At 44.8% G+C, this 24,777-nt stretch overlaps 1 protein-coding gene across 9 annotated transcripts in view; it reads right to left on the reverse strand.

The window, feature by feature from the left end:
* The window catches only part of LOC102937877 (limbic system associated membrane protein), a 1,332,442-nt gene that overhangs the window by 226,852 nt on the left and 1,080,813 nt on the right, over positions 1-24,777 (reverse strand). For all 9 annotated transcript variants that reach the window (XR_005226814.2, XM_037909177.1, XM_043538686.1 and 6 more), the window contains one exon: positions 18,861-19,093. Coding sequence is in view for 8 of the 9 variants with exons in the window: in XM_037909177.1 (XP_037765105.1) it covers positions 18,861-19,093 (233 nt within the window). In the remaining variant the exon portion in view is untranslated. The remainder of the gene's footprint in view (positions 1-18,860; positions 19,094-24,777) is intronic.

Raw genomic sequence — 24,777 nt, forward strand, 5'->3', positions numbered from 1 at the left:
GGGGGGAGTGAGAAATACAAAATTTTGGACCTCAAAATCTGGGGTTGGTTAGAGATGGGCCAAAGCTGCAAAGCTCCAGTGCAGACACTTCCAATGTTTAGGAGATCTGGGGTGTTGGGTCAGTCTCTTCTCTTAGTTGGGGTTCAGTTCAAACTTGGGGTATATAAATATGCAGAACTTACTTGTGTACCGAAGCAGCCGTCCAACAGCAACGACCAGCTGTCGCAGGCAGCAAAATGCTCCTGGCAGTTGGCACTGGTGAATTTGCAAATACCCGCTGGTCACTGATACCCCATTAATCATGGGCAGTTTGCCCAGGCCTCATTCCTGAACAGCTCCCCCCGCCCCAACCCCTTCTTGTAACAAAGTTAATAAAAAATTTACCAGGGCAATGAAATAAAGAGCAATTTGATTTAATCTGGGAGCCAGATCAAGGAGTGTTTCTGCTGTTCAGCTTCAGAGACAGGAGCCTCGGGATCTGCAGGGGGAAACATGCCCGTAAAAACAACAGAGCTAGAAGCACGGAGAGCTGTTTTGTTAAGACTGCACAAAGTGCTGCAGGTGGGGCTGGACACCAGTGGGTGCTCCAACACCCTCAGATACAAGCGGGCACTGCAGCAACCAGGGACCCACGGACAGTAGCAGACACTGCATCGTCCAGAGACACAAGCACTGAACATTTCCATATAGCTGTAGCTCCCTCTAAGCTCTTAGGCCTCAAGCCCACAAAGAATTTAATCATGTGTTTGATTTTGAGCACATGAACAGTTCCATTGAAATCAACATGCAGGAGACACACGGGTCCATCTGTCCTTCGCATCTTACAGCAACACCACTGCCACCATAGATCAGCTCAGCACAGAGATGAAAAACAACTGGTTGGAACTGAACTTGAACAAGAGTGAGGGGATGCCATTGGGCAGAGGGTAACACTATGAGGAGTTTGCAGCCATGGTGCAGTCTCTCCTTTGGCTGAAAATACACATCCCAATGGGTTAAGTCAGTTCACAGTTTAGCATTGCTGCTGGATTCCTCATTGCTGTGAAGCACTGCAAGTAATGCTTTCTATCATCCCTAATTGGCTAGGAAACCTCATCCCATCCTGGCAGACAATGACCTGGCCTCAGTTGTCTTTGTCATCTCCTGTCTGGACTCTAGCAATGCAATATACCTGAGCGTGAAGGCATCAGCCCTTAGGAAACACTAGCTAGTACAGAATGTTGCAGTGCATTTCCTCAGCAACATGGACTGCCATGAACACATTAAACCTCTCCTCCACTCTCTACACTGGCTTCCCATATAATATCAAGTCAAGTTCATGCCAGCTGTCTGTCACTGGGCAGGGCTTCTCTCCAGCTCCAAAATATATACTCAGTCCCTTGCAAGGAAATTTATTTTCTTTACAGAAGGCCAGCAAACAAACAGAAAAACAGTCTTTAATTCAGTCCTTACTTTCAGGGTTCAGCTCCACCCTTCTCAGGAGCCTTTGGCAGGTTCCCAGTTCTGACTAGCTCGATTTTCAATCTGCGGCAGCACCTCACGGCTATGACCCTGAGCACCTGGCCCCTTGTTCCAGGGAACCCACCACAGGAATTAGCCCCACTCCACTGTGGCTTTCCTGCCACCGACACACCCTGTCTCAATCAATCCCTCCTCTTTCTGCCACTAGTCTCTTTAAATGGTGTAGCCTAGGCCTCTTTAATTGACTGGACCTGACTCACCTGCTCTGGCTCAGGGCAGCTGGGACTTGTCTATCCTCAGGGAACAGCTACCCTGTTACACTGTCCTTATCTTCAAGATGTTCATTGGTCCCAGGGATCTTAAAGATCCCTTCGTGTTCCAGCATGATGACTGTGGTTGACAACTTCACTCCCTCAAACACAATGGAACCATCCACTGCAAGGCTAAATTTTGTCTCTTCAGGAGGCAGAGTTTTCTTGGGAGCCAGTCCAAGGCTGTGGAACAAACTCCTACCTACAGGATCTAAGAATGGCCTCAAACATCACCACTTTCCTCCCATGTGCAAGGCACAATTTTTGACCTTGCCTTCAGTGACAAACAAACATAGTACAGCAAACACAAATAAATAAATACAGATTTTTTTTAAAATGTCATATAATTTCCCTTCAGAGAGAAAAAGAAAGAACCATAGGTGACAAACACTGGTTAAATCACTTAGTGCACTTCTGGGAGGAGCTCAGATACTACTAGAGTGGTGGTGAGAAGAGAAGAGAAGAGACGAGAAGAGAAGAGAAGAGAAGAGAAGAGAAGAGAAGAGAAGAGAAGAGAAGAGAAGAGAAGAGAACTACTCACATCTTAAAATTCAGCATGTGCTCAAGTGCATTGCTGGGTTGAGGTCACTGTAAGCCGGAAATCTAGAAGCATTTCAGATGAATGTCCTACTTCCTGGCTCAGCGTGAACCAAGGGAATGGGGTGGTGGAAGGAGGAGATGGGTGCTGCATCTGCAAGCCTGTGAGAACTTATGACAACGTTTGAATGAGTATCCTGGAGCGGTACGTGTCACTTATTGAGAATGCAGGAGTTTATATTCAGACAGACATTTTGAGGGACTTAATTAGTCAGTTTTTATAAACAAAAGCATTATCTACTATAGAACAGATCAATGTGTGAGAGTATTGTGTTGTTAAAGACACAAAGTTCAGGCTATGGTCAAAGCAAAGAGTTTATGTTGCCAGACTGACTGTGTCAGAGATCGTGCTATAAAGCAGTAGTTCATACTATGGCACAGTTTGGTCTTTCCTCTGTAGACAAGGTAGTCTATTTGTTTTCTGTGCATGACTGAGTGAATAATCTAGTGGCTGGCCCATACTAGAAGATAAGGGATCCAGTAATAGGTTGGGTAAGGGTGTAGTTCTTCATTTCAGAGAGCAGGGGCTTGTGCTTCTGAAGGTGAAAGAGGATTTTAGCCTTGGCTCCCACGGAAAGTATGTGCATGTCTGCAAATGATTTATCTAGTAAGAGCAAGTATCTACAGACATGGATTTGTTACATCAGGACCAAATTGTTATAGTCCTAGATGGTATGGCACCTAGTGACCTCAATGGCAAATTTGGTCCCTGATCTTTCCAAGGCCGTAAGCATGGTTCTGTAATATGGTTATACCATGGATTGGTCAAATTCACACAAGCAAAAGCAAACTGCATCGTAACACAGCTAGTGCTGCTGTGTTTTAACAAGTCTTTAGGATATGTTGGATTGGGCAGCAGAGAGGTACCCTGAGCCTCCTTGTCAAGAGTGATCTCACTATAAACATTTAATCTCAATCCTGTCAATCAACAAATGGATTATTCTTTTTGATAAAATCATGAAACAGGAGCTATATAAATTCATAATCCTATAGTTTATTGCTGGATTTGTACAGAGTCAAAGCTATACAGACTCTGTGTAAGGATGTCTGTTTTGTAGTTACTTGGGGTGATTCATCCCACCTGCTCCAAGATAATTTGTTCCTTGCACTTAAAGAAGCAGGCTGCCCAAGAGATATATCCACATATGTCCAAAGGGGATGAAGATTTTGAAGGGATTCAGTAAGACAAGAGTTGCTGCAGTTGGGGCACGAGTGATGGCCTTTAGGAATTCATGTCTGCATCTTTAATTTCTCCCTCCTCTCCTTTGTATGGCTCTTTCCTCTTACTTTGCCAATTAGAGTCTGCTTTTAATACATTGGTGGTTATGTCTGGTGCACAATAAAGCCAAGATCTCAATGTGCTGGGGAGTCATGGATACAGAAAAGCTTTACCCTCCGCCCCTCACTCTGCCAATGCACCTCAATCCTGGTGCGTAGCACCCTCTGATAGTCCTGTTCTGGGCCCACATACCCTCCAATGCACCTGAATCCTAACTTGTAGCTCACCCTGCTGTTACAGTTCTGGATGCCTCACACACAGCTACACCAATGTACATTCAGTCTCACAGCACCCCCGGCTATTCTAGTGAAAACAAACTCATTTGTTTTGTAACCCGGGAACTATCTGAACCAAGATCACCCAAAAGGCCCTTATGTTAAAATCACTGCAGCATGAGACCTCTGTCTCCGCGAATTCAAATGTATTGTTTCCCTGCTTCAATAAAGGCTAACATACTTTCTGCATAGTGCTGACAGGGAGAGTGCAGAACAACAACAACAAAAAAAAGATAATAGTTTGCCAAAAGCCTTCTTCCCCCCACAGACAATAAATCTGGGTCATTTCAATTAAATCTCTCTCTCGCATGTGCATGGCATCTGCAGAGCAACGCTCCATAGATGCAGTTGTAGGTCCATAAGCCATTTCAATGCCTCCTCTGTGATGTTGTGGATGTCATCCAATTCACCTTTGAATCAATACTTGGGGCACTGTGTGTCATGGTGTGTTCGATGGTTTGGATGTTCTCACCGCAGTCACACTAAAGGGAGTCTTTGATTTTCTACTTGTCCATCAAGTGGCCACATCTTCCATGGCTTGTTCAGATGTGGTTTAGGGTGGTCCACTGAAACCAGGGCGGGGACAGCTTGTTGGGTCAGTAACAGTGTGCTTGTTTGGAACAGTAGATGAGGTCCAATGTGCTGGGGGGGTGCTCACTGCTCAACCCCTGGCTCTGCCACCAACTAAATCATCCCAGCCAAAGCTTTGTCCAGCTGGGCCTTAAATGGTGGTGATTCCACCACCTCCCTAGGTAACCTCTTCCAGTGCTTCATCACCCTCCTAGTGAAATAGGTTTTCCTAATATCCAACCTAGACCTCCCCGACTGTAACTTGAGACCATTGCTTCTTGTTCTGTCATCTGCCACCACTGAGAACAGCCTAGCTCCATCCTCTTTGGAACCCCCTTTCAGGTAGTTGAAGGCTGCTATCAAATCCCCCCTCACTCTTCTCTTCTGCAGACTAAATAAGACCAGTTCCCTCAGCCTCTCCTTGTAAGTCATGTGCCCCAGCCACTTTATCATTTTTGTTGCCCTCAGCTTGACTCTCTCCAATTTGTCCGCATTCCTTCTGTAGTGAAGTGGGGGGGGGGGACCACAACTGGACACAATACTCCAGGTGTGCCTCCTCTCCATAGAGGGGAATAATCACTTCCCTCGATCTGCTGGCATTGCTCCTACTAATACAGCCCAATATGCCATTGGCCTTCTTGGCAACGAGGGCACACTATTGACTCATATCCTGCTTCTTGTCCACTGTAAACCCCAGGTCCTTTTCTGCAGAACTGCTGCTTAGCAGTCGGTCCCCAGCCTGTAGCGCTGCATGGGATTCTTCCTTCCTAAGTGCAGGTCTCTGCACTTGTCCTTGTTGAACCTCATCAGATTTCTTTTAGCCCAATCCTCCAATTTGTCTAGGTCACTCTGGACCCTATCCCTACCCTCCAGCATATCTACCTTTCCCCCCAGTTTAGTGTCATCTGCGAACTTGCTGAGGGTGCAATTAATCCCATAATCCAGGTCATTGATAAAGATGTTGAACAAAACCAGCCCCGGGACCGACCCCCAGGGCACTCTGCTTGATACCGGCTGCCAACTAGACATGGAGCCATTGATCACTACCGGTTGAGCCCGACAATCTAGCCAGCTTTCTATCCACCTTATAGTGATGTCCACATGCGCTCCATCTTCCCAATTGTCTGGACCGTTCACAAGTAAGGAGATCAATGCAGCCAAGAAATTGGGAAAAGCAGCAGGAAAAGATGGTATCTATCCCAAGTTCCTGTATAACCTGGATCCACTGACACGGAAATGGATGATGCAGCTTTTCACCAATATCCTGGAGACCAGTGAAATTGTGTGGAGAGAAGCCAAGATTATTGCACTCTTAAAGCCTGGCAAACCTGCAGATCACCCTGTTCATTATAGGCCAATCTCCCTCTTGAATACCATTTACAAGATTATTTCAATTAAACTAAAACGTGTCTCCAAAATCCAGATCTTGGATCATGCAAAAGGGCTTCTCCTGTCTTAACCTCCTAATTTTTCTCCTTTAAATATTAATGGCAACCTACAAAAGGCAGAAACCTTTTCTATGGTATGTCAAAAAGGCCTGGTTTTTTTAAAGACTTTTCTTTTTTCTCCTTGCTTGTGTTTTTACACTAGAAACTGAAGTTTGTTCTAACCTGTTTATTCCTGGAATATTCCGTGGATGACTGGGGAACTGGTAGGACTGTGATATCAGCAGTACCTTGTAAGTGAAACCTGTGTTAAAGGCTCAGGAGCCCGGCCCTTCAATTAAGGGTTTAGAAAGCACATAATCCACATAATCCGTGTCTAAATCTTCCACAGAGTCCTTCAGCAAACATTCCTGATCTGCCTTTTTTGTTAAAAAAAAACTATTTATTTTCAGTTTTTCATACTTTGATGAAACTTATAAAACAGAGTTACATTCCATTTATCTTAAATTTTATTGCTGATAACTTGAGTTTTGATAATCTGATCACGTGGCTACTATTATTAGCAATTCTGGTTTTTGCATTTTCCAGAATACCAAACTCTTCCTTTGTTTCCTTCTCGGGTACAATCCAGCTGCTGCTTTGTGCCTCTAATCCATGCCACTTTCCCCATCTTCTATTAAAGATGTAAATTTTTAACCTAATGTTAAAAAAAAAAACATACTTCAAAAGCCTTGGTTTTGTCTTGGGCAAGTGTTCCCTGTCACAACACTCAATAAATGGAAGCCCTTTGTCTACATATCTGCTTCTTTTATGTCTATTTTGTTCTGTGTACATTTGGTGAGTTATTTTTTCTCCTAACTAGAAATCTCAGACTTTATTAAGCTAAGCTGTTATTCTGTTATTTTGGAGGTCATTTTCCCCCCAGCAATTCACCACTGACATTTTAGAAACTATATAGGAAATATGACAAAAATCATTATTCCCTCAAAATACTGGTAGGTCCGGAAGTACTGCTAATCTGTGAGCACTTATGATACTTCTGAGATAAAGAAGAAGAGGGTATCCCAACAAGAAAATGCCCAAACCTATTATTAAATACTATGTTTTATTCATTATTATTATTAGCAGTAGTATATTATTATTATGATGATGGTAGCATCTGAAGGCACTGTACACATACATAACAAAAAGATGGTCCCTGCCTCAATTAATTTACAATCTAAATCTGAAATGAGAGGCAACAGGTGGATACAGAAAGTCATGTGGGAAAAGCACAAGATTCTGGGGGGAGAATTAGGACCAGTGGGGCCCAAACTGGTTAGAATCATAAACGGTAACACCTGGGGGCTGTAAACAATTAACACAATGTGTTGGGGAAGAGTCAACACAGCTTTTGTAAAGGTAAATCATGCCTCACTAATCTACTAGAATTCTTTGAGGGGGTCAGCAAACATGTGGATAAGGGTAATCCATTGGGTACAGTGTACTTGGACTTTCAAAAAGCCTTTAACAAGGTCCCTCACCAAAAGCTCATATGCAAAGTAAGCTGTCATGAGATAAGAGGGAAGGTCCTCTCATGGATCCGTAACTGCCTAAAAGATAGGAAATGAAGGGTCAGAATAAATGGCCAGTTTTCACAATGGAGAGAGGTAAATAGCAGTGTCCCCCAGGGATCTGTACTGGGACCAGTGTTGTTCAACATATTCATAAATAATCTGGTAACGGGGTTGTCATAAATATAAAGGGAAGGGTAAACACCTTTAAAATCCCTCCTGGCCAGATGAAAAGCCCTTTCACCTGTAAAGGGTTAAGAAGCTAGGATAACCTTGCTGGCACCTGACCAAAATGACCAATGAGGAGACAAGATACTTTCAAAGCTGGAGGGGGGAGAAACAAAGGTTCTCTCTGTCTGTGTGATGCTTTTGCTGGGAACAGAACAGGAATGGAATCTTAGAACGTAGTAAGTAATCTAGCTAGATATGCGTTAGATTCCGTTTTGTTTAAATGGCTGAGAAAATAGCTGTGCTGAATGGAATGTATATTCCTGTTTTTGTGTCTTTTTGTAACTAAAGGTTTTGCCTAGAGGGATTCTCTATGTTTTGAATCTAATTACCCTGTAAGGTATTTACCATCCTGATTTTACAGAGGTGATTCTTTTACTTTTTCTTCTATTAAAATTCTTCTTTTAAGAACCTGATTGCTTTTTCATTGTTCTTAAGATCCAAGGGTTTGGGTCTGTGTTCACGTACGCAAATTGGTGAGGATTTTTATCAAACCTTCCCAAGGAAAGGGGGTGTAGGGTTTGGGGAGGATTTTTGAGGGAAAGACGTTTCCAAGCGGGCTCTTTCCCCGTTATATATCTGTTAGACACTTGGTGTTGGCAGCAATAAAGTCCAAGGGAAAAAGGAAAATAGTTTGTACCTTGGGGAAGTTTTAACCTAAGCTGGAGAAAATAAGCTTAGGAGGTTTTCATGCAGGTCCCCACATCTGTACCCTAGAGTTCAGAGTGGGGAAGGAAGCTTGACGGGGTAAACAGTGAGGTGGCAAAGTTTGCAGGTGATACAAAATTACTCAACATAGTTAAGTCCAAAGGAGACTGTGAAGAGTTACAAAGGTGTATCATAAAACTAGGTGACTGGCAACAAAATGGCAGTTGAAATTCAGTGATGATAAATGCAAAGTAATGCACACTGGAAAACATAATCCCAATTATACATACAAAATGATGGGTCTAAATTAGGTGTTACCATTCAAGAAAGATCTTGGGAGTCACTGTGGATAGTTCTCTGAAAACATTGGCTCAATGTGCAGTGGCAGCCAAAAAAGCGAACAGAATGTTAGGAACCATAGGTGGCGTGTGAGTCTTCCATTTGGGGAAGCTTACACATGAGCACTGGAAGCTCCCTGGAGGTGAGGAGGGGCCACCAGTGCTTGGATCGTGGCCCCTCCCTACCTCTTCCCCTGAGGCACCGCCCTTGCTCCACCTGCCCCTGCTCTGCCTTCTCCCCCAAGACCCCCCTCTTCCTCCAACCCCCACCCACCTGCTGTTCGCGCCTCTCTACCTCTTCCCCTGAGGTCCTCCCCGCGCCTACCTGCTCCTTTCTGCATCTTCCCCCGAGGCCCTCCCAAGCCCGCTGGCCACTCACTCCTGTCTGCCACTTCCCCCAAGGCCTGCCTGTGGTGGAGAGGAGCAAGCAGCAGGCATGGGGAACCTCAGGGGAAGAGGCGGAGTGAGGGTGGGCCCTCAGGGGAAGAGGCTCAACAGGGTGAGGTCTTGGGGAAGAGCATGGACAGGGCCACTGTCTGGGTGCCAGTGGCCCCCCCACTTCTAGGGAGCTTTGTTTCCGGCACTCCAAAGGCAGCAGGCTGGCTTGCCTCCAAAGGGAGGTGATCTGTGCCACATCTGCGGCATTTGCCCTCACGAGTGGCCAGTCTTTTCTGGGGAGGCTGAACCTGCCCCAGCCTCCTATATGCACCATTCATGTTAGGCACCATTAGGAAAGGGACACATAATAAGACAGAAAATATCATAATGACACTATATAAATCCAGGGTATGCTCACAGCTTGAATACCGTGTGCAGGTCTGGTCATCCCATTGCAATACAAATAGACAGATAGATAGGTATGAAATGGAAAAGGTACAGAGAAGGGCATCAGAATGATTGGGGTATGGAACAGCTTCTACATGAGGAGAGATTTAAAAGACTGGGACCGGTCAGTTTGGAAAAGAGGCAACTAAGTCGGGGGGGGGGGGATATGATAGAGGTCTATAAAATCATGACTGGTGTGGACAAAGTGAATAAGGAAGTGTTATTTACCCCTTTTCATAACACAAGAATCAAGGGTCCCCCAATGAAATTAATAGGCAACATTTTTAAAACAAACAAAAGGAAGTACTTCTTCACGCAAAGCACAGGCAACCTGTGGAACTTGTTGTCAGGGGATGCTGTGAAGACCAAAACTAAATCTGGATTTAAAAAACGAAACAAAACACTAGATAGGATAGGTCCATCAATGGCTATTAGCCAAGATGGTCAGGAATACAACTGCATGCTCTGGGTTTTTCTATGCCTCTGTCTGACAGATGCTGGGACTGGATGACAGGGGATGGATCACTTGATAACTTGCCCTGTTCTGGTCCTTCCCTTTGACGCATCTGGCATTGGCCATTGTCAGAAGACAGGACAGCAGGATAGTGGGCTAGATGGATCGTCTGTCTGTCACAGTATAGCCGTTCTTCTGTTCCAGCATATACCATGCATACAGCAAAAAAGTAGGACACAGACACCATTTTTCCCAGTCTTCAGCCTACATTTAAAGAGATATTGCCAGATTAAAAGTACTATATTTTCCAAAAGAGCTAATTTCTGTCCCTAATTCCACCTCAAAACATTAAAATGGAAAGAATTTTTAAAACTAAAATATACTTTTTTATATTTATGGGGTTGGGATTGAAGGGGGTGGTTTTTGGCTGTGATGGTAAGAACAGCCCATGGTTTTGGTTTACTTTGCAGTCAGTTTCTAACTGCTTTTAGTTTTAGAAGTGAAATCCTGTCTCTACTGAAGTCAATGGCAAAACTCCCATTGACTTCAATGGGGCCAGGATTTCACCCCAGGTTGTCATATTCTAGCAGAAGGCTACAATGTACATAGACAGCACCATTGCAGGCCAGAAACTTTGGCCCTGATCCAGTGGACTCTATGGGCTTGGAACTACAAGCGACACCGACATGAGTCTTCTGCATGGAGGGTTTTCAGGACTGAGTCCTCAGGCACCAGTGGAATATATCTATATTGAAGTGTTTATATATATATATATATATATATATATATATATGTGTGTGTGTGTGTGTGTGTGTGTGTGTGGAAACACTTCATTTGGATTTATTAAAATCTTATTCAAACAAAACTGAAACTTGGCCAAATTTGACCCAACAGTATTTTCTTTAAATACAAGGAAGAAAACTGAAAGCAAGATAATGGTGTGGAAAAGTTGATATGACACCTAAAGATTTGGAGTGTGATTAGCCTTAGCATTCATCTGTATTGCTAGTGAAAAAGCAGGTTGACTCACAGGTTTCTAGGGGAGCATGCTATGTATCTTTTCTCATTTTTTTGAAGTAGAAAAGATTTCTTCAAAAGGTTTTGGATTTTTTAATTATTGTTCGTTTCCAGGTTTTCAAGCTGCTGAGCCATCATAGACAAGCTACTAATAGTGATTACAATAATCATTTGCATTTATACAAGCATTTATCCCCAAAGAATCCTAAAGGGCACACAAATCGCTCCCCCGCCATTGACAGGCAGCCACCGCTTGGTGCTGGGACTGGGAGCCTGCAACTGTTGAATAGCACAAAGGAATGCTGCATAAAAGATTAATTTGGGAAGTGAAGAGGAGCGTATTCCTTGAGTAGCATAACTGTACCTAGGATGACCAGGGACTCGCTGGGGGAAGCGCACGGAGGGGCAGAGGATGCTGAATGCTCCGAGGTCAGACCCAGGAAGGTGGAAGCTGTGTGAGCTGTGTGTCCTGAAGACAGGCTGCTCACAGAAAGGCGACTGCCCCAGAGTCCTGACTGGCTTCATGGGGAGCAGTTCCAGAGCATCGCCCATTGGACTCCGTGACAACTGGTGGCAATGTCCCAATTTTATAGGGACAGTCCTGATTTTTGGGTCTTTTTCTTATATAGGCCTGTCCCAATTTTTCACATTTTCTGTCTGGTCACCCTAACTGTACCAAGAACCCAGGTCTCAATGCATGCAACAAGTCTGCATATTTTTGCTGTGCCCATATCATCACTGATATTTCAGCATGTGAAAACGGGAGCAGACTTTGGCCTCATTATTGTTATTTAATATATCTGTGATGGCAGTGCGTAGGCGCCTCAGTCATGGGCCAGAACTCCGTTGCACAAGGTGCTACACAAACACAGGACAGAAAGACAGTGCCTGCCCCAGATATAAGACATAAGACAACAGGTGGAGACAGGGAGACAGATGGGAGAGAAACAGGAAACAATATGAGACAATCATTAATTGACGACCAGTGGTTGTGGGGTTCAGATACAGAATTGTAAGCACTGACTATGAACTGGAGTATCTCTACTGAAATCGATGGAGTCATGCTGATTTACAGCAGCTTAGGATCTGGCTAATAACACTCAAGTATCCCTGGGAAATGTTTCACATATTTTATGTGGATTTTTCCAAACATATAACAACCATTTTAAAAAGAGGCCTCAATCATTATTATTATTTGCATTACTGCAGCACCTAGGAGCTGTAGTCATTGACCAGGACCCCAATGTCATATTTCTGTCAGCCTGCATCTGTAAAAGGAGCACTGAAATATCTCCAAGAGAACGCCCTGTGGTGATCTGCATATCAAGAAATGCCATGATCCAACACACATCACGGACCCCAAACCTACATTGCCTGGTAACAGACCAGCCAGTGCAGTCAGTCAAGCCCATAGTTAGGGAAGCAAAAGTGGGGAGGCAGTAGGGTGCTGTGGGGAGGCAATACAAATGTTATATGTGGAGTGCCAGGGACCTTCCCTGGCAAATTGTGAAATACCAGGTGCAACTTCCTGCCATTTCTGAGCTTAGGCAAAAATAAAACCACAAAGCAAAAACTGGGAAGACTACCCTCACTGCTACTGTGCGTTTGGAATTCTAGACTAATTTGTCTGTGGAAACTTACAGTCTAGTGAAATATCAACAACTGTGCAGCAAAAACCCTGTGCGCCTGATTCTGGGATGAACCTCTTTCTTTTCAGTTCTACTCCTCCCCCTTCATACTGATCCTGTGTCTAGGGTGACCAGATAGCAATTGTAAAAAAACAGGGCAGGGGGTGCGGGGTAATAGGCGCCTATATAAAAAAAAGTCCCAAAAAACGGGACTGTCCCTATAAAAATGGGACATCTGGTCACCCTACCTGTGTGTAGCTCAGTCTCACTGCAAATTAATTCTGTGCATTCCCATCCCTCCCAGTATGCTAATCCTGTCTCTTCCCAGTCCCCCCTAGTAAAATGATATTCTCTCTCTCTCCATTCCAGAAAACTGAACCTCCCATGGTAACTTCACTCTTTGCATCTGTCACCAAATCCTTTGTCACTACCCCTCTAGAGTCTGTGTCAAGAAAGAGTTATTTGCGCTAGTTCTTACCTAATGAAGACTCTCTGATGTAAGAAGAAAAGGAGTACTTGTGGCACCTTAGAGACTAACCAATTTATTTGAGCATAAGCTTTCGTGAGCTACAGCTCACTTCATCGGATGCTGTAGCTCACGAAAGCTTATGCTCAAATAAATTGGTTAGTCTCTAAGGTGCCACAAGTACTCCTTTTCTTTTTGCGAATACAGACTAACACTGCTGTTACTCTGAAATCCGATGTAAGAGTTTCCCTACTTTAATGCTCAGAAAACTCCCTCCAAAATCAAGAGCAAAGTCTGAGCCCACAAAATTGGGAGTAGATGGATGTCTAGAAGGTGGTGCCTGTGATCATGAATCCTTATTTTTTGGTCAGTGAAGAAAACGGACCATTAAGCCTCTTCAAACTGCTCTGCCATCGCCATCCCCCTGCCCTGCAATGCACTCAGTCAGGGATGACACAAGTAAACTGAGATCAGAACTCCCATACTGGAGGACATCACAGACCAATCAAGCTTTATCCTCATGGTGTCCTGTTACAGCAACAAATATTTGAACTTTCACAGCATCCTGTTTGAAGGAGCAGCTCAAGGTGCTTTACAATAAGATTAAAGAGAAAAGTGCAAAAAGGGTCCAGATGGTTATGGGATTAGTAATGTGAAATGGAGTCAGACTCTAGAACACTAGTTTGAGCCTGAGGTCAGTAGCACTCAGATGTTGTTACTATCTGATGGCTGTTTGGAAGGTCTGTTGGAATGGCTGTTGGTGAAGTGTTCACAGCACATAAATCACCATCACAACTGGCCTTAAATGCCCTCCTATCACTAGACTCAGCAGCATTCCACTTTCCCCCTTAGAGGCAGGTCCCTCTGGGTCAAGGTTGAGGTCCATTGGCAGAGTGATGTGTACACATGGGGTGGCCAGCCCTGCTACTGTGTGTTCTGTGGATAAATAAAGGATTTCACTCTCTGGTGCTTTCAGTGATTCACCGTTCACCAGCACAAACACACTTAATTTAAGGGGGAAACAGCTAATCCACCAAGTCGAATTATTAATAAATTTAAACTGGTTAAAATCCAGTGAAAACAAATACGTCTTCATTCCACACTGAAACAATGAAGGGTCACTCTAGATTCTAAAGGTAATAAGTTCCATATGGTCTAAGCAATGCATAATGGCAAAAGGGTACATCTGACAGTAATTTTCACACACTAAAGCCAATCAGAGTTTTCGTGAATAAGAACTGTAGGATCTGGCCTGCAACTGCTATGTGTTGGTTCTCTGTTTCTGATCATGTCTCTCTCTAAAGGCTGGTGCCAACAATTACAACAACCAACTATCTATTCAGAGCTGAAGGAATTATTAAACAGTAATGAATTAAATAAATTATACAGTAATAAATCACGAGGACCAGCTGGTATTCACCAAGAGTTTGGAAGGAACTCAAATATGAAATTGCAGAAATACTAACTGTGGTATGTAATCTATCGTTTAAATCAGCTTTTATACCAGATGAGGAGGATGGCTAATGTGATGCAAATTTTTGTAAAAAGGCTCCAGAGGCGCTCCCAGCAATTATAGACTTGTAAAGCCTAACTTCAGTACCAGGCAAATTGGTTGAAACTATAGTAAAGAACAGAATTATCAGACACATAGGTGAACATGATTTGTTGGGGAAGAGTCAACACGGCTTTTGTAAAGGGAAATCATGCCTCACTAATCTATTCAAATTCTTTGAGGGGGATCAACAAATACGTGGACAAGGGTAATCCAGTGGATATAGTGTACTTGGACTTTCAGAAAAATGTTGTAAGGTCCCTCATCAAAGGCTCTTAAACAAAGTAAACTGTCGTGGGATAAGAGGGAAGGTCCTTTTATGGATCACAAAATTGAAAACAAAGAGTGGGAATAAATGATCAGTTTTCAGAATGGAGAGAGGTAAATAGCAGTGCCTCCAAGGATCTGTACTGGGACCAGTGCTGTTCCACATATTCATAAATTATCTGGTAAAGGGGGTAAACAGTGAGGTTACAAAGTTTGCAAATGATACAAAACTACTCAAGATAGTTAAGTCCAAAGCAATCTGCAAAGAGTTACAAAGGACGATCATAAAACTAGGTGAATGGGCAACAAATTGGCAGTTGAAATTCAGTGCTGACAAATGCAAAGTAATGCACATTGGAAAACATCATCCCAACTATACGTATAAAATGGCGGGGGCTAAATTAGCTGTTATCACTCAAGAAAGATCTTGGAGTCATTGAGGATAGTTCTCTGAAAACATCCACTCAATGTGCAGTGGCAGTCAAAAAGGCTAACAGAATGTTTTGAACCATTAGGAAAAGGATAGATAATAAAACAGAAAATATCATAATGCCACTATATAAATCCAGTGTATGCCCACACTTTGAATATTGTGTGCAGTTCGGTCACCCCGTTGCAATATATATATACACACACAGTATTAGAAATGGAAAAGGTACAGAGAAGGGCAACCAAAATAATTAGGGAGAGATTAAAAAGATGGACTTTTCAGCTTGAAAAAGTGGGCTAAGAGGGGATATGATAAGAGGTCTATAAAATCTTCACTGATGTGGAGAAAGTAAATAAGGAAATGTTATTTACTCCTTCATATAACACAAGAACTTGGGTTCAACCAATGAAATTGATAGACAATAGGTTTAAAACAACAAAAAAAAGAGGAAATAGTTCTTCACACAACACACAGTCAACCTGGGGAACTTGCTGGCAGGGGAGGCTGTGAAGACCAAAATTAAAACAGGGTTCATAAAAGAACTAGATAAGTTCATGAAGGATAGGTCCATCAAATAGCTATTAGCCAGGATGGGCAGGGATGCAACACCATGCTCTGGGTTTCTGTAACCTCTGTTTGCCAGATGCTGGGAATGGACAATAGAATGGATCACTCAATAATTGCCTATTTTGTTCATTCTCTCTGGAGCACCTGGCACGGGCCACTGTCAGAAGACAGGATACTGGGCTAGATGGACTATTGGTCTGCCCCAGTATGAACACGAGGTACATATGTTCTTGTGTACCTCAAGTCACAGAGGCTTGCATTTTTAGGGCTGATGGTCTTAAGTTTGATTCCCGCTAATGAATGTAATGTCTGTATGTATGCAAGCTTGGGGGAACAAATAAGGATTATGGAAATGTCTCCATTAACATAATGTCAGAATGAGAATTGTAGGATATGGCCCTAAAACAGCAACAATCCAAGAGGACATTTGGAACTGTGCAGTCACAATCTCTGAGACAAGGTGAGTGAGGTAATATCTTTTATTGGACCAGCTTCTGTTGGTGTGAGAGAGAAATTGATCCAATAAAAGCTATTACCTCACTCACCTTATCTCGCTAATATCCTGGGACTGACACGGCTACAACTACACTGCACACTGTCTCTAAGAGGTAACTTCTCTTTACGATGTGCCTTCCATGTCAACAGAAATGTCTTTAATAACAAATACAAAGTGCAGCTGATCTGAGACAGTGCAAAGTGTTTCAAATGGGCTGATGACACTCACTTCAAATGGGCTGATGACACTCACTCTTTCTCCTACGAAGACAAAGGAACCGAGTACTTTGGACTTTGTGGGAGATCCCGACCAATGGGGTGATCAGCTATCTTGCTAGAAGGTAGCGTGGTAAGAATTTTACTTTGAACCTTTACTTTGTAATTTTGTTAAGTCTTAGCCTACATAAAGCGTTTTTCACTCTGATTTTCTTGTAACCATTTCCAATTCTATCCTTCATACCTGGACTCACTTAAAATCCTATCTCCTTTTGTTAATCAAACAACTTGTTTTACTTTTAATCAAAACCAACCCAGTGCTGTGTGTGAATTCAGGTGACAGGTAACTCCAGTTGAAGTGATAAGCTGTGCATTTTCTCTTTTTAAAGAAGCAAACAAACCATTTTATCCCCCTGAATGGTCCAGGAAAGGGCTGGACATTATAGAGCACATGGTTTTGGGAAAATTCAAGACTGGGGATTGTTGGGGTCATCTTGCCAAGTGTAACCAAGGCTGGTGGAGGCCAGAGTGTGGCTGGGGTGTAACAAGCAGGCTGCTGGAATCAGAATGCTGAACCAGAGCTGCAAAGCACACAGACACTCAGGATACGGCATGCTTGTCTGCTGGCTATTGATGTCTGGGCTGTGAGCCACAGCAGCAGAGCATTTAAGGCAACCAGGGTTACACGGCTGATGGTGACACAACACCTCAATGGCCTCGATTGCACCACAGTATGTAACACACATCATGAGACTTGTTATCAAACTGCTTATCAAACTGCAAGAGTTGTTAATAATAAATATGCATGGCTGCATTGTCAACTTGCACTGGGCCTGAATCATGCATTTTGGTGGCTTTGGAACAATTCACAAAGAGCACAGACAAATTCAAGGGGAAACAGAGTTCTGGATCTCAACTTTATTCTGTGCGCCCATCTCTAATCTGCATGATCAACATTAAAAATACATGTTCCTGGCTCTAAAATTCATTTGTGCCTGCATTTTTCTTGGTGGGTAAATGGAAATTGCTTGTTATTTGATTTCACCAGCAATAAAAAAAAACTACAGCTTGTTAGTTTTGCCCTACCCTAGCAGTTATAGAGAGTGATGAGCCAGGCTACATCTTGGCTTTGCAACTTGCACTTTGTACACACTGTCGTCCAATAAACAGTCACAAAAGTCTTGAAAACCACAGTGTGTGTGTGTGTGTGTGTGTGTGTGTGTGTGTGTGTGTGTGTGTGTATGCCTGCACATGTCACAAGCTCTTTGACTCACACAATTCACCTGTAGAATATCATCTCTGAATACACATACAAACCATACACTGCAGGTACATGTTCTATGTCCTCATTAGCACTGCATCTGCCAGGTGCCACCACCACAGAAAGAGAGGCTGGAGCTTTCAGAAACGTCTTGTTTTGAATCTCAAAATAAAATCTACAGCCTTTTGGGTTACTAGTAAATTTGAAGAAATAGCCAACTGCTGAGTGAAAGATAATGCAAAATCTGAACATGTCTGTAGTATGTAATTAAGCCATGCCCCACCTTATACATATTTAAGAGGGATTGTATGTATGTGTAATACCAATTTGGGCCACCTGGGTTCTGATTCTCCATGACCCTTACATGGAGAATTAGTAGACTGGTAGCTGAGAAACAGGTGGCCTTCAACTGGATTGGCAGTCACATCAGACACCATGTTTCACAGGGGCCGTGACTCTGGAAGGTGTGTCCACTATCAGGAGGAGACATTTAGCCACAACCCTCTAAGGGTGAATCCCCAAAGTACAAGGTATTAGTCAAAACACAAATTTTCCACCCCTATGCAGAGTGGGGAATGGAAAGGGGAAGGCAAAGTGATGAAGATGACCTGGGGAAAGAGGCGGAGAAGAGATGAGGCAGCTAGTATGTTGTCTCTCTGGCGAGAGGTATAAAAACAAAAGTATTTGCCTAGGTGTCAGTACAGCCAGGGCCAGCCCTAGAATACAGTGGAACAGCTCCAGTGTCATCAACATTCTCTGCTGTGTCAAGCCTTTGTAAGCAAGGCAGTGTTAGGTCAAGGGTATCACAGTGGAAGATGACACTAGAGATGTGGTGTGAACTAAAGGAATTGCCCACACACAGCCTATATTGCTTGTTCCACAGTTTACTGGGTCACTGGTGTCTGGGAGTGGTGAGAGGTCGGAACTGAGAATTGGGAGAGAATTACGCTCTCTTCCAGCCATTTACAACACAGATTCCCCAGAAAGAAATGACCCTCACCTCCACTCTTTGCCCGCTCCCTGTTCTTGTTTCTTACCTTGCACAATCAAATAAACCTGGGAAGTCCTGGGGTGATGCTGTGTCTGCACTGAGCATGTATAGGACCCCTCATCATAGACGTCCACTTTCTGGATCCGGAGGCTGTATTCCAGAGGGGTTCGTTTCTCCAGTTCTACCCGAGGGTCCAGGGACCACTTGTCCTGTCCAGCAAAAATGATGCCAGAACGGTTTAACCAGGCCACTTTGGAGCTTCTGTCTTCTACATAACACCTGTTGAGGGTGAGAACAGAGATTGGGGTATCAGCTAAGACTCCACTTTGGCTCCTTCCTTTTTCCGGCATTCCATGGGATTCTGCAACTTGATCCAGGCCTGCCAACAGTCTCAGAGCATCAGCATCACCACCACTTATTACATCAGCCACATTACTAAAGTGCTTTACAAATATGAAATGATCATGGCACGAAGGAGATGTGAGGAGGCATGAGTTACCTGGGCCCTGCTATCTCTCTCCTTTCGTAGGGGCTTTTCACACCCAAAGGGGCATTCTGAGGGCCTCTAGGGCTTGCATCCTGGCCTCCAGCTTCCCTTTGATCCTGTCAGTGGTATAGGGCAGACGGAGCTGAAGACTGTTGAGCTCTCCTTCACGTGCCGCCCCCCCCAAAGACTGAGTATACAACAGACTCAATATTCCCAGCCCCCTTTCAGCCTGAGGGTGGTGAGAGGTCAGAACTGAGAATTGGGTTTGTTGCGCAGAGAACAGCTACTGCATCATGTGATCTACCTCCTCCATCCCCCAACTTTTGTGCCCCCAGGGTTATGTTCCACCTGCTCCCTTACACCGCCCTGACGGAAAAGGCTTTGGGGAAAACTAGATGTCCCCCTCATGCAGATATATATGCCATGGATATGTGCATGTGTGCTACACCAATGATAGAGAAAGCCTGCAGGGACATCACTGTCACCCCCCATGACAATTGCTGTGTGTCCTTATAATGCCACGTGGCAGGTGAGCAAGTGAGGGGAGGGTGGAGGGCAGGTGGGTATGGTACACAGAGGCGCGACAGTATTGGCTCACCACCTGTCATGGCCCTAGTCCCAGCTGCCAATAGCAGCAGGGGTCTGCAGGAGGGAGGACGGATTGACAGCCCTTGCAGCTACATTACAATGATTTCATTATTTTATCCATGGTAGACGAGCCATCACAGTCAAACCCAGCTTTAGCTGAGGCACTGGCTCTGTACAAATACCCATCTCAACCCTCTGACCATATGAAAGAAACAGACGGAGGGCACGTACTGATGATCAGTCTCAGCTGAGACTGAATGGGATCTAGGGACTGAACTCCCCTCTCTTTCCTCGCAGGGATCCCCTCCAGGGCAGAGCTGAGCCGTGGTGCTGTAAAAATCGTTCCAGTGGGGGTGCTGAAAGCAGTGGTCCCCAAACTTTTTGCCTTGCACCCCCCTTATCCCTGTCCAAGCCCCCCCATCCCCTACAGCTGGCTCCAGGCCTGGGGGGGAACGCAGACAGGGGTAAGGGTGCTGAGGCTGAGACCACAGCTGGGGGTGGGAGCAGAACCCCAGGTGCGGGTCTTGTAGTCGGTACCTCAGGTGTGGGGCTAGGAACAGAGCCCTGAGTGCGGGGCTGGTGGCAGCCAGTACCCTGGGTGCGGGGCCAGGAACAGAGCCTTGGGTGCGGGTCCTGCAGCCGGGGCCGCACGTGCGGGTCCCGGACTGAGCTGCCACTTCAGCTTTTGAGAGGAAAAGTCCTCTTTCCAAAATCACCAGTCAACTTGCACGTTAGAGGGAGCAGGTTTATAGCTGTAAGACACTTCGACTTTCCATATATGTTGAAAATAAAGTTCTTAAAGCACAACGAATAGTGAAAGGACAGCCGAGGTCCCTCATCTAGACCCTGTATAAGTCATCTTGTAGGTTCCACTATCTCCGAATTTAACAGGAAACCTCTATACAGTGGTAAGGAATGGAGGCACTCTGATAGCTCAGGTCTGGGAGCGCAGCCCCAGGCACGGGTCCAGTAAGGGCACGGGGCCGGGACCCCGCACAAAAACTGGGGGGTGCTGTACACCCCCCACACTCCTAGTTCCCGTGACTATGGGGCTAAGACACACATGGATGAAGCAATGGGTGGACGCTTGCCCTGAAGCTACCCAGGCTGTGCCCGTTCTGCGGACATATAAAGGAGTTCAATCTCCGAGGCTGTCACACCACCACCTCTCACGGCTCCACCCCTGTCTGTGGGAATTCAAAGAGGCCAGCACTTCTCATCAGCACTATTCACACAAATGTTGTACTGAAGAGAGAAAGAGAGAGGCTGAAGATTGTTGCCGAATGATAAGACAAATATTTGATAGTAGGTTTTCAAACAGCCTCTTAGAAAGGATCAGACATTTTCCAAGTTCCTCCACTTGAACGCGGTTCATTCAGATTATGCTGAGGCACACAGCTATGTGACTCCACCCATATCCAGCACTCCTCTCTAGCAAACATGCCCACAGAAGCTTTCTGAGTTGTTCTAGAGTCAGTTCCAGGCAGTAGGAATGCCATGCTGTGTGGCGATACCATGCTACTGGTTAAGCTAGGAGCTTGACTAACGTTTGCCTGGAGGGTGCAGCCCAAAGACTCCAGCCTGTGTAACTGACTTCCAGCTAAGAGAGGCCAGCGAGGCTTCACTCGCCCAAATCCGAGCTGGTTCTTCTATCCAGATGCACGTTTCCCCTGAGGCGAGTTTACAGCTGGAATTGTTTTTCTTTTAAAATCTGCCTCTTCACTAAGAAAGAGGGCCAGGGAGAGGAATCACTCTGGCGTCACTTGCGTTTAGCAATCTGGGCAGTGGATCAGGCAGCTTCGAAGCACGCAATGTCAACGAATGATGCCACCTCAGACTGTAATCCTAGTAACAGGAGCAGAAAGCAACCATCTGAGGAAGGCGCTGAGACTGAGAGCTGGTAACACATCACACTATTGGTGACCCTCTGCCCATCTCTAATGCCTTTCACCCGAGGATCTCAAAATGCTGCACTCACATTCATGAAAGCTGCCTTCCTATCCAGTGGTGCAATAAATCAGTATTATTACCACAGAGAGGCTAAGGGCCAGGCCAGAGTTGCCTAATTTGGTGCCTAAAGCTGCAGATGGGCACCTAATGGGATTTTCAAAAGCACCTGTGTAGGTGAATGCTGACACTGAAGACAATGGGAGTTAGATGCCTACGTCACTTAGGTGCTTTTGAAAATCCCACTGTTCCTAGCTGCATCTGTAGGCACCACGGGTGCGACCCACAAAGCAATGCAGGCACCTAAACTCCAGAGTTAGACACCTACGTTCCTGTGCCTGGCACCACTGTGATTCTGAAACTCCCACTTGGCTGCTGCTTAACCGTGTAGGCACCTAAACTCACTTAGAGCCTAACTTTGCACTGTTAAAATTCCCTGGGTGCCTAAATTTTAGATCCTGGGGACATGCACACTGTTGCCTCCCTCTAGGTGTCTGGACCTCAGAACAATTCATGAACTGAAGGAAGATAGGCATTCAGCTGCCGAAATCGCGTGCAGGCCTTAATCCCATAAACATGGTCAGAGGCTTAAATAGTCACTGGGCCATGGAATGAGAGAGAAACTGACTCTGTAGCCTGGCGACTGGGGCACCCACCCTCCAGTCGCTCTTTCATTAATTATCCACAGGGAAACAGCTTCAACAGGAGAGACTGAGGGAGCTCTACATATGAAAATCCCAGAGCTCTGAGAGGTAGGAGACCCTTGAGCAAATCCTTTCTCCCCCTGTGGCAGAGAGGGGGGGATTAATCCTGGGTCTCCCACATCCCAGTTGTGGGCTCTACCTACTGAGATACAAATTATGAGGTGGGCACCAGCACCACCATCGGTCATCTTGTGTGGAGGAAGGCAGGCACCTAACTCATTCCCGCAAGAACCAGTTTAGGTGCTTAAGACACCTGACTGCAGGCAGCTGGTTCCTATTCAGGGATTGATAGCACAGACAGATGCTCCTGCAACCGGGACATATGTACCTATCTCCTTGAGGGGGCGGGACCTACAACAAACTCTTCTAGTCGACATCTCCCATTAGCTAGCTTAGGCAGCTCCCCACCTAGCACATTGGCTTTTGTGGATTATATTTTTAGGCACCTCTCTCCCCCCCCACTGTATAAGGACCCTATGCACCTAACTCAGCTTTGTGGATTACAGTGTTGTCCATGTGATTTTCTAGGTTCTTCCAAGTTTGGTTCCGTGACACTCAGCATCGCAGCATGAAAGTCCTTTCCCCAAAATCTGGCCCTAGGTGACTTCCCCAGCATCAAACTGCTGATCAGTAGCCAAGCCAGGAGTAAAACCCAAGTCTCCTAACTTCCAGGGATAAGCTTTAACCATGAAGCCATCCTTGCTTCCCTAATGCCTCTTAACTTCTTCACCAGTGTAGGATGTTCAGCCCTACCCCAATGTTTAGCTTTATCTTCCAAGGCTTGCTACCACTGGAAGGATATGTATACTGCCCTTTAGTTGCCACAGCAGCCATTCCACCACAAGGTGACACCCCAGACTAGTGACAGAAGACTGAGCAGCAGTGAGGGAGGAGTGAGTATGTTCCACAAATCCATTCCAGGGGAGTACAGGCTTGGTCCCAGGTGAGCACAGAATGCACCGTGGCTTTTACCTGTCACTGAAGACAAACATCTTCAGCCAAGCAAGGGCAGCTAGACAGCTAGGTCCAGCCATGTGTTAAGGAAGAACAGAACAAACTTGCCAGCTGCCATAAGAAATGCTGCCCCTGGGAAATTAAAATTTGTATGTCACAGCATATCCTGCACTGGTGACACCCAGGGGTCAGATCATCAGTGGAGCACAGTGGTCAAGGCAGGTCACTTGCTAGGTTCTAATAACCTTGCAGGCTCCCCTGTAATGGACAGTGCTAACAAAATTTAAAAAAAAGAGAGAGAGAGAAATGGGATGAGTAAGTGAAATGGATTTGAGCTACTCTCTCTGGTGTACCTGTTCCTCTAAAACTGTCAGAGAAAATCCATGTACCAATGTGGAAATTCCAAGTCCTGGTTCTCTCAGAACATATATCAAAGTAGGTTAGGTATCCTGGTGCATGCATACACATGCACCTATCTATCTGCTGTATGGATCATCCAGCCTTATTGAGTTCACATTAATAAGGATTTATGTGACGATGCTCAGAGTGTCAGAAGTGTTAATTCAATACTAATAGAATATTAACTGGCATATTAACTAATATTTGAACAGCAATTGCTGTGTGGCATCCATTAGATATTAAACCACTGTTAATGTCTGTTAATCAATGGGCATTATCACAATTACAATTGAAGGTTTCTGATTAGATTTATAGAAAACATTAATGTCCCCTTCATTTAACACATACTGACTGTGATGCTATGCCCCATATTCTTCACAGAAATATTGTGAAAATATGAATATGGCATAACTAAGATATATTTTATGCAGGATGGGTCATGTAAAGTATCATTGGAAAGGTTATGATTTGCTGAATGTGATTATCCAATTTGTATTCATGTATCATTTCTGTATCTGAAGTTAGGAATATTGACTATGTAACAATTACAGCTGTGTGTGTACTTGGGGGAACGCCCACGACACGGTAGGCAATCAGCCTCAATGGGCCATTTAAGAAGGACAATAGAACTTTATCTCCCACTTTCCTGAGAAGCTTCCTTTGATGTTGCTTTGACACTGCAGGATCATGTGATGATGTCACCTGGTATGGAGTACCACCTTGGACAAGGCTGGTATTTTTCCACTGGAAACAAAGGATTCCCGCTGTATGTAAATCCTACTTAAGGCTGGGAAGTGAGTCAATCAGGGCTCTTCTCCATTGCCTCCCCGCCCAAGAAGGAAGACTGCTGAAAGCATCTGAAGCAACAAAGGGGCGGGGGGCAA

The sequence above is a fragment of the Chelonia mydas genome, chromosome 1 (assembly GCF_015237465.2).
Source record: "Chelonia mydas isolate rCheMyd1 chromosome 1, rCheMyd1.pri.v2, whole genome shotgun sequence".
NCBI lineage: Eukaryota > Metazoa > Chordata > Testudines > Cheloniidae > Chelonia > Chelonia mydas.